Genomic DNA, 16,818 nt, shown 5'->3' on the forward strand with positions numbered 1-16,818 from the left:
CTTCCCCATTTCCTTTGTAGGTTTGAGCCGGAGGCGGTTACTAAATAAAAATTTCACAAAACATACTTTGTGAAGTTCTTATTTACAATGCACAGACTTGCTTCTTGGCAACAAGGCTTTCCCAGTAGGCTACTCATTTAGTAAGCCACCTGTTTTGGGATATTAAAATATATTTTTGGTTGTAGAGTCGATGGATTGTCACATGTTTGAATTCGACCACTTTTCTTTGTAGTATTTAGTGTTCTATCTTATTTTCTCCTTCTCCTTTTCTCTTTCTCTTCTCTAAGTTTTTTCAACCTCAAACCGCTCCCTTGTTTTAACTTGTCAACTCATAAAACCATTTAACATACCTTATTTGAACTTGAATATTCAATTGAGATATTATAAGCTATCATTCGTGGAGTTATTCACTTTCGTCAGATATTAATGGACCGTTTCCATCGCAATTCGGCCCGCTGTAGTCGCGAGCAATCGTCCAGTATACGATTTAAATTTGCTTCCGTTTTCCTCTACCATCTTCTGATCAAAGTTTACTTTCGTAATACTCATCGTCTCCACTCTTATCTTGGTACAGTGTCATAGAGATGAATTTTCGTATAAATGTTTGTGTCTATAAGTGTTTGTTAGAATTTTCAGATTTCATCATCTGGATGACAAATTGTAAAATAAATAAATTTTTGTATCATAGTTCAGTTTACGTACCTGTCTTATGTACGAGGTATTGAATGTTTCATTAATTTCAAAATCTTTAAGCGTTTACAATATTTCGCGGTTATTATTTATTCATCGTACAGTCGAATTTACTTCATTGTACATGATGTAGTGTTGCAACCTAAAAATTTTATTGAGCGGGCTAATTAATTTGAAATGATGAGGTAATGATTAAACATATGTATATTGAATTACAAATATATAATGAATGTAAATGTGATACTGAAGAAAAATATTATAATGTTGAAATACATTGATAAATGTGAATAAAGGGTCTTATTACGTACCCCGAACGGCTGTTGGTTGCCATAATTTCATAAAATTCGACAATTGTAAAACGTAAATTCGAAATATACCGCCCTATATTTAAACCTCATCCTTAGTCTTATAATGTAATTAACTTGTATGTGTATTTTAACATCCAACATTACTCTACTAATTGCATGTTTCATGTATACAATGCAGGTTATCGTATTCCAAAGTTATCAAATTTCTTCTTAATCTCATGAACCTCGAATTTTCCCATACACTTGAATCCTCATTTCCCCTGACATATACAAACCTTTGAAACTTCGAATATTGTGCATCTTAGTGATCTTGGTCTTGATGCGAAAGTGACCAACAACCTCTGTAATGTCATACCGATTATCCTTCGATAATGGTAGCAAAAACCTTGACAAATTCAAGGAATTTTAGTTCCTATAAATTGTACTAATATGACTACGAGTGTGCAATAGCATATAATGTGACGATAATTTAAGAGGTGTTGAGTTAACTAAATAACAAATGAAGTAATGAAATGAGTGAGTTAGTTAAATTGAAACCAACGACAGAAATTTTTATCTTTCGTAATTTACTAATGGATAAAAATATATAAATAAGTAATCCTATAAACTAAATGCGTGTAGGTACTACATAAGTATTATTTTATGTACATATTCGAATAAAGACGATTTACGTGCAGGGACTCCAAATAGGTGCAGTATAGACACGTGAAATAAAATGTTATCTGAAGCGACGAGAAAAGACTCGTTTGACAATTTTCTTTCTTTCTTTCTTTCTTTCTTTCTTTCTTTCTTTCTTTCTCTTTTCTTTTCTTTCTTTTCTTTCTTTCTTTCTTTCTTTCTTTCTTTTTCTTTTTCTTGAAAAATTCTCTTCATATACAAGATAGGGCCTATGATTTGATGTTACCAATGTTCAATCTGTATTTTGTTCCTTTTAAAAATTTTTCTTTCCTTTCTAATATTAAATTTATATTGACATAATTTAACATTCTACTTATGTATAATGATATAACTATATATATATATATATATATATATATATATATATATATATATATATATATATATATATATATATATATATATATATATATACTGATTTTCATGTAATTAACATCTTCTTTGTGCTTATTCTTGATAGGTGTAATAAATTTAACAAACTGTAGCTAGGTAGTGGTTTTCCTTCAAAGCAAATCTAAACCTATTTACCTGTGTCAATACATTGTCCTGTATGTTTGTGTGTGTGTGTGAATGAGTGATAACTTTAACTTTAAGTGGTAGTCTCTAATGTTGGTCTAGAATAATAACATTTCTTCTGTATGTGTATAACATGTGTATAATGATTCATGACTGAGGTCATGAAGGATAACTAATTCTAAATTAATCCAAATCGGCTCTGAAAGGCAAGCTGAAACAACAGAATAAGTTGGGATAACGATAATCTTTTCAAGAATTTCAAGAACTTCGATTTGTGGGAAACATGTGTATCACTTAAAACTTTTTTCTTTCTTTGGCAAACTCAAACGTGTGTTCGACCTCCACTATGTACAATCGGTTACTGGATGAAAGTTATTAATACTCAGAAATAACAGATAAGCGAGTAAATTAATACTTCTCATCATCTGGGCTGGGTCAGGGTAACTCTAACTTATGTAGTTACCTGGATCCAGGTCAGAATAGTATGAGGGAACATGTGTCTCGTCAGGAACAGTTCGGAATTGATTCTTGAACAACAAAACTCGGAAATGAAGCACCTTCTAATATCTGTTTAAGCTTCCTTACTATATTTCCATGATTATCCAGTATTTCTTCATTTCTATTTTCTTCTTTCTCTTCCTCTTTTATCTTCTTCTGTATTAACCACAGACTATTCAACACCCCTTTTCTGCAACCTTTTCCTCTGGTCTTTCCCTAACTCCAACTTAATAGATTTTTCTAGAAGACCTTTCCAACCCTCTTTCTTCCCTCTATGCTTCTTCTTCTCCTTCTCCCTCTTCTATCTTCCCCTTGACTTCATATATATTCTCCTCAGTCCTTCCTACTTTTAATAAAACTGAAGAGAAGTCGTGACGGGGAGTTGTCGTCATAGGCACGGTCAATAAATTCAATTAGATTTCTCTTGATAGATTCTCCTGATAATTAGAAGTCCGATATTAAATAAGCAAATAATGAAACAGATGTAGAACAGCATAAATATAAAATTATTTTAATTTATTTACTAAATTAACAAATCAAAGTTCAATTGGCAACAACCAGAAGCGTCATGTCATTTCTCTTTTTTCCCAATCACGACGAACTTTTTTTTTACAAGATTGTTGAATGCAGTGGCGTAGGCAGAATTTCACCAGGAGAGACTTCAAAGCTTCCAAATTCATGTCGTTTCAGAATCTTTAAATACTTATATTGATAGGATAAGGAATGTACGCAATGGGTGGATCCTGGGGGTTCGGAGAACTAAATCGGGACTTTTCTGTAAATTTAGTCTCATATTAGGGATAATTTCATAAATTTTAATATAATTTATTCTCATATTGAATGGAGATCCCTCGAAATAAATTCCTACGTACGTGCCTGGATAGGATAAATGCTATGCTTTTTTTTTTTTTTTTTTTGTAATATCTCGTTCAAAGAAGAGGGGTTAAACCTGGAACACCCACCCCTTTTGCGTATGACTTTAGCATGATGTATGTGTTCTATATAGCAGTGAAGTATTATATTTACTACGTAGAATCATTGAATAGGCAAGGTAGATACTGAGCTTGCATATTTTGAAACATTTATTAAGAGATGATTCCTTCTCTCTTCGATTGGGATAAAAAATCTAACACCATAGAATTATGGGATGGACATTTTGGTGGCGGTGGGTCCTGCATACACCAGTAGGATAATATATCATCATCAGACCTCGACTTAGAGACCCAAAGTTTTTAGGTAGCTGTCAGAATCCTCGTTTTAATAGTTTAGCAAAAAACCCTATTTTTCTTCATAAAATAACAAATTGTAAATTAAACTATTATTCTCTACTTCCCACACTGATTTTCCGAGTACCTATTTGAGCTACACGTAGTGTAATTCTATTGTCTATTCTAATTCCGAAAACTAGACATGCAATAATCGCTTATGTGTACTTCCTACTGAGTTCAACAAATTTCCACCATCCATAGAAATCTTTACCCCTAAATGAAATTTTGGATTACAATAGTGCAAAATTAAGTTGTATGTATGTAAATTTTTCTTAATATTCTGTTCTTAATTTATTTTTCTTGCCTATTACTGTTGTTACATTCTTCAGTGTATAATGATCCAACGTGCTGCGTTTGTAACCATAAAAATAATAAATAAATAAACTTTACTTTTACTTTTCATTTATTTAACGTACTTTGACTTTAGAAAATTGACAAGGAGACTTAGATATGAAATAGACAAGTACTATCTTCACTTTTTACACCCCACAATTTTTACATCTATTATAATTACAAGATTATGTCGCCATGCGGCGATTTTTATTTATTTATTTTTTACAAAAGAACTCAGAAGCTCACTATATTCCAATGATTGTATGTGTCCTCAAAGTGTAAAATTTTGTTCCCTTAATTCCTGGGCCAGCTAAAAATAAATATTCGAAAATAAATAAATGACGAGGAGCAACGCCTACGGTTTTGTCATTATTAACATCCGAGTTGGTTGACTTGTCCCTTCTTGCCTAAACTTGGATTTAGACATAATTGAGATTGTCACTAATCAGCTTGATGACTCAAAAACTATGGATTCGAGGCTAATACCAGTCCTTTTCGATTATTCTTACATGCCATCTCCTTCCCTTCTCTCATCCCCTTGAACTCCTTCCCCCTTAGAATACGCTTTTGGATGAAAGTGTAATGATAAATATCCGTAATATCAACCCCTTTCTATGGCGATAGGGGATGAATTTGGACTTAAATTGCATTGAGAGTGTTGCTATTCATATTGGTGATGAGAACTATGGATTGGGGACTAATATCGGTCGTTGCCGATATGAAAAGCCAGTTAGGATATACATTTATTCAATTTAATACAATATGGTCATTGGCAGACCTAAGATCGATAATCATGTATCGTATAGTTTCAGTTGGTTGAGTAGTTATTGCGTGATAGCTAACAGGCATATACTCACTTTCGTTTTTGTATAATGGATTTCCTATGAACTGATTTGCAACTGTAACGAAGGAAAATGAATAACAGAAATTAATTCTAAATAGCTAAAGTCGTACATATGTATATTTTTCATAAACGTATCTATTAAAGTTGTATGTTACTCTCCAGTTGTCAAGCGAGCGGTCCCGGGTTCGATTCCCGATGGGGGCACTCGGTCGAAAAAGTGTAAAACGCTTTTTCAGGCCAGCCACCCTGAATGAGGTTTTACAGCGTTTTTCTCATTAACACCAGGCAAATGCCGGGGTGGTACCTAACTTATAGGCCCCAGGCCGCTTCCTTCCTTCCCCATCTTTCTTCCTTCCCTTTCCCCGGATTGTATGCTCACCGAGGGACGTCATCCCTTAAAATGTAAAGGGCTAAATGGCCTTAGATGCTGGAAGCCAAGAAATCTAAATCCCAACCTAATCCTAACCTCTCCTCTTGTCAACGTTTCTGATTGCAATAATATTCCATTTACACTTGCTGAAACTTTTCTTCAATGCCTCATATTTTTGCTTCACTTTGTCTCTCCTTCTGTATTCTCCAATATTGGCTGGCTTTGGTGTGGTTGCTTGTACAACCGTAACACTTCGATACAATTCCAATATAGGCAACACCTTTGGTTCAGAATTTACGAGTATACGGCCCCGGGTGCAATTGTCGATTGGGATACTCAGTCAGAAAAATGTAACAGCTTTCTTAGGCCAGCCATTCTGAGTGAGGTTTTTCCCGGTTTCCTTCATTCACAATAGCCAAGTACTAGGTTGGTACCTTATAAACAGGTCCCAGGCCGCTTCATTCTTCTGATAGTGTGCTCGCCCAGAGAAATCATCCCTCAGACGTGAGGACTTAAGGCCATTTAGATGCAGGTAATGCCCAAAAATATGTATAAATAAAATACCTTCCAATTTACGAGCTATCCCAGTTGGAGTTGCTACTTTGAATAAAAAGATATGCAACAAACTTTTTATTGAATGTTTATTAGAGGCATGTGAACGTAAATAACCAGACGATTGATTAACTATGTTATGAAGGCAGTATGTACTCTTAATAAATTGCGTAGCGTAAAAGTCAACGAGCGGCGCATTATTCTCTCTCACAATAAGGAAATCCGTACTGTTAGAAGTATTTTTGGATTTATTAGAAGTACTCGAAAAAAGATAAAAGTTGCACTGCTTTTTAAAATACTTTAACTCTCGGTGGACAGAAGTGCTCAGAAACTCATTTTTTTTTTTAACTTCGAATTTTCTACCATTTTGACATTCAGCATGACAGATTAAGGATAACTGGACGGTGTTATGCATCAATTGGCGAAGCGCTATTTTTCGATTTTCGAGAGTTTTACATCAGTGTATAGGAGACAATTTAAATAATGTAAAAAAATGTTTGAAACCCTATTATTTGCTTAAACGTTCAGGAAAAGCTATTGGATCAAGCGCCAAGAACTGGGTCATAATAGTAACATGTTTGTGTTTCCTTCAATATCTGAGAACCATGTTTTGGCGCTTGGTCAATTGATGCATAACACCGTCCAAATGTGATTATGGAATTTCACTTAAAATCTATATTATTTTGTTTTATTCGTATTTATATTATTTTATTTTATTTTATTTTATTCGTATACTACATAATTTAGAAATTGATATAAATTCAAAGAATTAGAAAAATCATAAACGAACAGTATGTTCTTTGACTCTTATATATTCTTTTTAAATTTAAAAAAGTTGATTTAATAAAGGTCAAAATAAATAAATAAATAATGGTACTTGTTGGTTGGATAGATTAGGTTTACCTGTGTGAAACGTAGACCTACAACTTAACGTAGTATACGAACCACATGAGCTCTTGTCGCGAATCGACCCTAATCACATAACCCAAGAAAGAGATCTAATGCTACTTATGTAAACGATCTGAACATAGGCGCATTCTTTGCTATACCGAACTATACCGAAACAGGCAACTACCTGAAGACAATTCACGGTGTATATCAATATAGATCAGATCTCACGATAAACTATAGAGGTCCATATTTCATCTAACACCAATACTGGTCAGTATATTATGATAGCAAAACAATCAAAAAAAAAAAAAAAAAAAAAAAAAAAAAAAAAAAAAAACACGTTAACCTACAACACTAATGGCCGTGCGCACCAACGAAGTTCAACTGTTGAACGAAGGTCATAACCAAGCTCGGTGAAAATGTCTGTTGCACCAACAAAGTTCAAGGTTAACTCTCGGTCAAATTGTGGATAAACTTGGTTTTAGTTTGAATGGCCGAATTTGGAGATTTAAACTTCGTTGATCGAAGTCAGTCTGTTTACATTCAATAATGTCTTTGTATTTTTCTACTAATGAAATTACAATACATTTCACGTGTTCGGAAAACTTTTTGCTCGTGGTTTCATTATTTTTTCCATCACAATTACGATCACTGAAATTAGACTACTCACAACTCTATGCACACAATCTCGAAAGTCGAAAAGACTGGCACACGGTATGCTTTCTTCATTTGTTACTTTGTTAAGCGAAGATTAGAGACAAAGGACGACAACCAATCAGAGTCGATTTTAGAAATTAATCGAAGTTTACTTAAACGAGATGAACTGAACTTCGACTTTCAATGGTGCAACTAAAGGCATGGAACCACGTTTAAACTTGAAAGTTTAATGTTGAACGCGTTTGAGTGAACGCTCGTTTAAACTTCGTTGGTGCACACGGCTGTAAAAGTCACATTTTTATGGTTTTCTGCGTAAGTTCTGATATTAAATTACAGTTAGTACGTTCAGTACAGCGTAACGAAATGGTAAATTGTTTATTATTTTAATTTATTTTTGAGTAATTAAAATTTAATATATATTTTTTAAAGTTTCCAGGTAAATACATCTGTGGACGGCAAATGGGGTTCATTTACAGACGGCCGTTGGACCGGTTTAATTGGAATGCTGTTAAGGGATGAAATAGATGTAATAGTAGCCCCAATGACCATCACGCAAGAAAGAACAAAATTTATGCATTTCAGCTATCCACTTCTTCTAACAAGGTGAGTACTAGATAGTGTGTTAAAAGTTGTTTTATGTTCTTTTGTAGAAACCTCTATCCTTCTATTAAACAAATTATAAGTAGTTTGTGCATCACTGTAACAAGTATATCTGTGACCATTAGAAGACAAACAATGGTTACAATTTGACATTTAACAGTTTATTCTTTAATATGTAAAGTACAAAAGTAAATAAATTCTGGTAAATGGTAAAGAGGATTACGCATTAGTAGTTTTAATGTCGTTCGGTAGATGTCAACCGCTGGAGGACGTTTGCTGGCATCTAATGGCGAGGTATGTAACTTCGTAAGACTTATCCTGTGGAGTAATGAACGGATGTTAACGGACACTGTTAACCGTTTAAAATATTAACGAACATACTGAGCTAACGAACTCAGCTGAGATAATTGTTGTAGCTGTTTAAGAGTTACTGTGTGCGCTAACGGATAAACGTAAGTCACTGTTACCTGTTTGGATTTTAGGGAATTTACTCCACTAACGAAATCGACGGAAATAATTGCTGCAGCTGTGTATTGGAGAAACAGAGTTCAAAAATCCGCTTGCGATCAAGCGTTATCCTATTACTAACGCACAAACGTACAAATCATTATCGTACCGTTATCGCACTCAGGGTCAAGTGCAAGTCAACGTGACCCATTAACATGTTAACGGATTGACTCGTTAACGAGTTCGACTTAGATAATTGCTCTAGCCATCTACTGCAGAAAACAGAATTCATAAATTCATTCTCATTTGAGAGTTTTCGTGTCCAGTAAATTGTCGTTAGCCATTAAGATATAAGCGTATTTAGCTCCACTAACGAAATCCACCAAGGTAATCGCTCTAGTTATTTATTTCCGTAAAAAAATTCAAAGATTCGCTTTCGTTGAACAATCTGTTCAGCAGAATAATAAAAAAAAAAACTACAATTTATTATTTGCAATGAATAACATACTATTAGCGCATAAATATTAATTTTACTTAATTTCTCAAAACTACGCATAAGATTATACCCTCAAACACTTAATTGTGTTCAACCTTATGGGCTCTATCAATTGATATGCGCCTCATCTTTTATTAATATTATAGTAGTTACCGTTTTGGGCTACTGCTTATTAACCATATTGTGTACCGCCATGTTGCAAACGTCATAATGCGTGAAATATTCGTGAAGAAACGTCCTTCATTAAACTTTTACTTTTCTATTTAAGACTGACTTCTGATTGTTATTATGTATGTTTATGTTACGCCCAATGGTTTAGAAATTCGATTGTGTAAACTCGGGAACCCAATGCCTGCAGCAAGGTTTGCCACCATGACAAATTGATCCCAATCGCAGCTGAGTTCAGTGCTTGAGTTTTTGTTTTGGAATACATGACGCAAAATATAACAGTCCATAACTCTGGAACCCAAATACCCCATAACATAGTGTTTTATAGGATTAAACACTAGGTCAAGGTTAATAAACATAGCAAATTTGATTGTAATGGGATGATTTATATACATGTGGAGAACTCTGTCGTACCTATATAGTTAGCATACGCGTCATTGGTGCTTTACCCGGGTTCGATTTCCGGCAGGAGCTTATGTGGTTCAATTTCTACGTTAAGCTCTAGGTCTACATCTCACATAGCCTCGCTTCTGAAACGGACGTCAAACTTAATTACAATCAAATCAAAACATATGGATGAATTTTTGTTTCCAAAATTAGGACGCGACATTCGGGTGCCCATAGCTTGGGAATCATAAGGCTTTACAATATACTATTTCATACAGAGCTATAGATCTAGATCTAGATTTTATGATTCATTAAGATCTAGCTTTCTGACAAATTTTATCCTAATTGGGTCATTTACATATATATGGTATTTTGCTTTTGGAAATATGATGTAAAATTTGACCGCTTATAACCCGGGAATCATAAGTCAGGAAAACATTATATTTCACACGCTTTTATAGTAGGTAAATTTTTACCACTAGACCCTATGCCAAGTTTGATACCGATCGGATGAGTTTCATGGATGGTTTGTTGCTTTCGAAAATATAATGCAAAAGTTGACCACCCATATTTCAGGAACCATAAGCCTCGACAACATAATATTTCTAACACTTACATGTATAGCTATTTAAGGTCTAACATTATGGCAAATTTAATCGCGATCGGATCATTTACACATATAATGAGTTTTGTTTTTAAAAATATAACGCAAAATTTGATGCCTAATAATTTGGGAACCATAAGCCTGTACAATATAATTTTTCATCATAATTTTATAGTATGTGAGGTTCTATGACTATCCCAAGTTTGATGCCGATCGGATGAATTTGGTGTATGAGACTTTGCTTTCAAAATGATGACGTAAAATTCGATCGCTCATAACTGAGAAAGCTGCACAGCATAATATTTCATACGCTTATATAGCTGATTAAATTCTAACATCACTGCAAATTTAACTCCTATAAGATTATACACACACATATAGGGGTTTTTGTTTTTTGAAAGTATGCTGCAAAATTTGACAACGTACAACCCGGAAACCCTGTGTCTGCGTAACATAATATGACGCGCGATTTAGTAGTAAGTGAAGTTCTAACACTATGCCAAGCTTGATCTCAATCGGATGAGATTGGAGTTTCCAAAATATGATGCAAAATTCGACCGCCCCTAAACTGGAAACTATATGCCTCCACAATATAATACTACTTCATACGATTATATAGAAGACCAAAATGTCTACAATCATGTTAACTTTGATTCCAATGGCATGAATTCCACTGAACTTGTACGATATGTAGTGTATTTTAGGGGAAAACAAGTGAATTACGTAAAGCTTTTTAACGGTATATTTAAATGTCAGTCAGGCTTGCCAACCATACGATAATTTATCGTGATATACGATAATTAAAGTCGTAATATTATTTACGATAATGCCCTTGCGATGAAGGTTTCGAATGTGCAAATGAATAGTAGATGTGCATTAAAGAATCATGAAAGACACACACTAGGATTTATAACAATCATTCCTACTAAAATAAATCAATATCGATTTGAGACTTTGCAAAGCAACGATTACGAGAGGGTCGAAATATTGTTATTTTTCAGAGTAATGTTAGTGAGAATTAAAAAAAAAAAAAAAAAATGAGGTCAGTGACGCCGATTTGTTCAAAAATGAAGATTACTAGATAAGTTTATTATATATTATTGCTATTATTAGCAGCATATACTCGTTTCTACAATTATCACGCATAACGAATATACGACGATTTCTTGTAACATACGATAATTTTAGACGAAAATCGATAAATTTGTTCTCTACGGTTGGCAACTCTGATGTGAGCTTCACCTTAATAGGTTGCGTAGATATCATGGGCAATTTGGATAAGGGCGTATCGAAATATTTCCGGTAAAATGAGATATACGTATTTTCTGCAAGTTTGAGCACGTCCGCATGTGTCTAGATGCTGTTAAGGTAATATCTCTGCTCCGTAGCGAACGCCTGTCTCCAAAAATAGTGTGTGAATACGTTGGTTAATTGGATGAGGGCGTTTGTTTTTCTGCTGTCCTGAAAACTTGAAGAATTGCTAGTTACGTCCTTATCCAAATTTACCCCTTTATTATCGTTGTTTAAGGGAACAAAAGATTAGTTTTTCTCGATTTTCTCGACAACTACGTATGGGATTTAAACTTCTCCCTATCATTTTATCCAACTTAATGAGACCAATTAATTGGTAGTGCGTCTCATCTGTTTATATTTGGACATTTTTTTTAGTTAAATACTAATAATATTGTAAACTAAAGAATAACCATTTTATGGCATAATTAAGATCATGACTTCACCCTGAATCAACTCTTAAGATTTAAATTACCTTTCTTCTAAGTACGAGGTTAAGTCAATAAGTATATGCAAAAATGCAGTCTTGTTCTAATCGTCTGTAAAATACCTTCATGGCTTTCTGTACTCTCAAGCCGATAGATTTTATCAATGTCTTCGTTTGTGGCAGGTTTCAGTGTTATCACTTCAGTTCGCTTTACGCTGCTGCAAAGTAAACATGGCCAGTGTCCGTTGGCACTACAGTAGGACCTTGTTCTTGTAACGTGCTCTCGTTATAAATCTGAAGCTCGTTCGTGGAGACTCTAGCTATTTTAATATAGGCTAGGACGCGTTTCACGTAAAAATAAAATTGGTCTATATACGTACCTTTAGTAATAATCATCAATGATAAGACGACTCCAGAATATAGAAAGTAGTTCAACAAACACAGGGCAACCATAAATTTAGGCACAAGTATATTTTCGAAATAATAAGATATTTAAGTTCTTTTTACTAATAACTTTATAAACGTCCTCAAAATATATTCCAAAAAGAAGATACGAAAAGTTTCTCATTACACACATTTAACAAGAACTGTAGACTTTAAACAATCACTTGGCATAATTCATAATCGAACATTAATGTTTTAAATGCTACAATGGTTCCGAAATAATTCACTTGTTACTTTTAATATTAATCCTTTTAGTCAGTAAAGATAATTTCTTCAAAACATATGTATAATTCAAAAAACAAACTCACCTTAATCATGTTATACCAAGGCGATTGTAATATGTGCACTCATATACGCCATGATCGAAGACCACCGGCTAATCTTGGACAATAACTTCTCACGATAATATCACTATTAAATATAATACTTTTAATAAATAACGAACTGCAATTCACTTCAACTCCAAGAATAACTTCTTTCCTATGTATTGCAAATGCAATGCTATTTTACTTTTTAGAGTTGCCCATCTAACTTTCGCAAACGATTTTATCACTTTTTCCAACTTCTGGAATTCAACTCTCCACTTTAGTCATTTTAGTCTGAATGACCTTAACGTCACCCAGAGGGCTAGAGCAAGAACCAGTAGTTCCCAATATTGCCAGATATGGCGCTTTAAAATCGCATATCTGGTTGCATAACCGTTTCAATAGAAATAGGAAAGAAAACAAAATTCGGAACGTCAATACGGTACATTCTGTAATCCGTTTGTTTGTTTGTTTGTGCTCTGAAGGTGTATTACGAACTAAAATCCGAGGAAACCTTTCAGTACAATACGTTAACAACAGTTTACCGCTGGATGGAAAAGTTCAAAAGCAGCCGAACAATCTTGAAGTACGAGAAAAGAGCATACAGCTTTTGAAATTTTCAACCCATTGGTAAACACTTCATCGTGGTAAAACATTGTCCCCGTATGGTGTTGAAAGTCTAACGGATTTCAGGTCCTGGTACACATTCAGACCACGAAAACGGCTTACAGAATGTTGTTCTGCGGTGCGAATGAACAGTGGAGCAGCCATGTTTGCTTCACAACTGCGTAATGCAGACTGAAGCGATAACCCTGAAACTTGCTACAAGCTAAGACAATAGTGCAATCCATTAGCTTGCAAACGCCGAAAGACGTACAGGAAATCTACAGACGATTAGAACAAGATTGCATATATTTATTGACTTACCCTTAAGGATGTGAACGAGTCGAGATTTAAGCCTGTCTCTACTCGTCTCGAGAAAATGTTGTCTCGACTCGAAAATATGTTTCTGTCTCGATTCAACAGTTTCTGTCTCGACTCGATTCGAATTTAAGACGAGACGTCTCGAAATTCGAGTCGAGACAAAATATACGAGTTAAAATATACGCACTCATAAACCATTATGACTACCTGCCTATTTGTCAGTATGTCCACCTTTGGCACCGATAACAACGGCGATGAGTCTTGGTATTTACCCAATGATCCTTGGTAGGTCGCTGGAGAGAGTTGGCACCACATGTTCACACAGAGGTCACCTAATTCCCGTAAATTCCGGGGAGGGGATGATGCGCTCTGACGTCATTCAATTACCTTCCAGATGTGTTCGATTGGGTTCAGCGAGTTGGGGAGCCAACACATTACTTGGGACTCGCCCCTGTGTTCCTCGAACCTCTGCATCACACTCCTGGCCTAGTTACATGGTGCATTATGTTATCGAAAAATGCCACTACCGTTGGGAGACACGTTCGTCATGAAGAGTTGTACTACCATGAGCAAAATAAATGACGCGTCTCTTTATTTTGAAGTTTTTTGAAAATATCTCCGTTTCCTTTATATGTTCGAAATTTCGGAAGGTTTCCCCAGCAGGACAGGTTAATAACAAACCCGTTTTTAATATTTGTGTTAGATATTAGCTTAAAATAAATAAATTAGAAGCAAAAAACATTAAATCGACAGAAATCTCGAGAATTACCAACTCTGCTAAAGTGGGAAATTTTCAAGAACACGAGGGAATTCTGCATTTCAACACGAAGCAGCGACATCTATGTCATTGAGAGAAATGTGGATTAAATCTACAAACTAAACTTTTAACGAATATTTTTAGTATGTCTTATTATATGCATTATCTGCAAACTCCAAATATATGAATATATGCTAAGTATTAACATAAAGATAGAGCAAATAGTGGAAATTATCTATGGAAAAGGACGAATTGGTAGGACGATCGTAATGAAATATCGTCTTTACTGTAGAACAGGTTCAGCTTACGTAAGAGAGCAAATAGCTCAGTTAGTTAAAGCAACAAGTCTGTATGCTGAAGGTAGAGGGTTCGATCCCATGGAAGTGCAGTTATCATTTTTATCACTATTTATTTATTTTTTTATGTGGGAAAGAATCAAATTGTAACGTATGTGTAAAACTCATGACGATACCAAAAAAAAAAAAAAAAGAAAAAATGCCGTTGTCGCACTTGCATTAGCGTCCCTAATTTTGTTTGCAAACAGTTTCGTAATTATTTCCCCTGTGCTCACTGCTCACCATATGCTCGCTGGCGCATAACGAATGTTTCCCAGTAAATGTTAATTCTAATTTGGAGAATTTTATAAAGTTTTACAATATTTCTCACTAGATAGTCTTCTATCTACGTGTTTGGATATTTTGATAACAGATTTCCCTATTAAATGTTTAATTTTCCCTAGATGTTTAATTACGGAAAAGTTTTACAATGTATTTGTATTGAATTGAAATTGTTTTGAATTTACTACATAAGGTAAGTAGACCGAAGGAGGAGAACTCAAGTAATTGATATTCTACGTAAAAGCAACCTATTGTAGAATGATGATGCTTCTTACCTTCAGCACATAATCTTTACGTTAGAGAGTCAGACAGAGAAAAATCCTGGTTTTTCCTCCTCTATGACCACCCATCTTAAACCTCTACATATCATTGTTCGTCTCACAAAATTTCGGTGCTCCAAAAACATTGAAATAATAATAATAATAATAATAATAATAATAATAATAATAATAATAATAATAATAATAATAATAATAATAATAATAATAATAATAATAATAATCCTGAATATGCCATCCTTACATAATGTAAGGATATCTTAGTTTCCTAGTTTAAATCTTAAATATCTTAGTTTAAAATGCTTACTTTAGTACTTATTTGAGCAACCATGTAGGAGGGGGTACGACTTTTTATTTTGCCCCTCTCATTTCAGTACCCTTCCAACAGAAAGTAATTTTTGATAAGCAGGACAGACAAAATGAATAAGAAATATATTTACAGCATCCTCTCCCCTTTCATGATTGGAATATCACGTAATATTTTTTATTCTACGAAAGATGGCCCTGTGCGGTTAGGGGTAGGTAACTAAAAAAATACCTAATATATAGCGCCCCTTGATTGTAATATTACCGCTTCTTTATTTGTACGAGGGAGCCCCTACACAATCAAGGGCGACAAAAAGAATAGGAAGAGTGTCTATTGATTCCAGTGGTGGATCCAGCACGAACTCCTGGGGGAGGGGAGGGGAAGTGAAACATTCTTTTGATGATGTGAAGCTGTCACAAATTACCACTTAACTAAACTAAACAATAGTGGGGGGAACCGGAACCCAGTCAGTTTAAATTGATGTAAAAGTTTAATTTTTGGCTTCATATTAAAGTTTTGGTTTCAAATGAGAATTTCAGTCCAAGTGGTCAATGATCAAATCTCGTGGGGCTCTTCAGTGTAGGCTAATACGGCCCCCTTATGAGAAAAGGCAAAATTATTAACATGTTTTAACTTTCGAATTTTTCGTCTATTTTAAAGAAATATTTTGCTTCGTATTAAAGTGTTGGTTCCAAATGACAAATTCAGTCCGAGTGGACAATGATCAAATCTCCGGGGGGGGGGCTTCAGTATAGGGGGCTACGGCTCCCTTATGGGGAAAGGCAAAAATATGAAAATGCTTATAACTTCCGAATTTTCCGTCTACTTTAAAGAAATTATTGGCTTCATATTAAAGTCTTGGCTTCAAATGACAATTTCAGTCCGTGTGGACAATGATCAAATCTCGGAGGGCTCTTCGGTGTAGGGGTTTCGGCTTCTTTATGGGACAAGATTCACGTAGTTGATATTGCAAAATTGTTTTGTACATATAAGTGGAAACTTGCACCATTTGGATAATTTTACCTCTTATGTTTTGCAGATTCATATTCCAAACAATAGTTACTTCGCAGAGCTAAAAGAAGGCACTTACTAGTTTCATTAAAATGAAATGTCTTTTATGAGAGGAGCAGACGAACGAACAGGCACCCAAACGTTGGTTGAG

At 34.5% G+C, this 16,818-nt stretch overlaps 1 protein-coding gene across 1 annotated transcript in view; it reads left to right on the plus strand.

Moving 5' to 3' along the window:
• Positions 1–8,057: 8,057 nt before the first annotated feature.
• Positions 8,058–16,818, plus strand: part of LOC145672792 (glutamate receptor ionotropic, kainate 5-like) — an 87,463-nt gene continuing 78,702 nt past the window's right edge. The window contains exon 1 of the mRNA XM_081741950.1: positions 8,058–8,208. Coding sequence (XP_081598076.1) covers positions 8,108–8,208 — 101 coding nt within the window. The 5' untranslated portion in view covers positions 8,058–8,107. The remainder of the gene's footprint in view (positions 8,209–16,818) is intronic.

This window comes from Thermobia domestica, chromosome 16 (assembly GCF_964235325.1).
Source record: "Thermobia domestica chromosome 16, izTheDome1.hap1.1, whole genome shotgun sequence".
Taxonomy (NCBI): Eukaryota; Metazoa; Arthropoda; class Insecta; order Zygentoma; family Lepismatidae; genus Thermobia; species Thermobia domestica.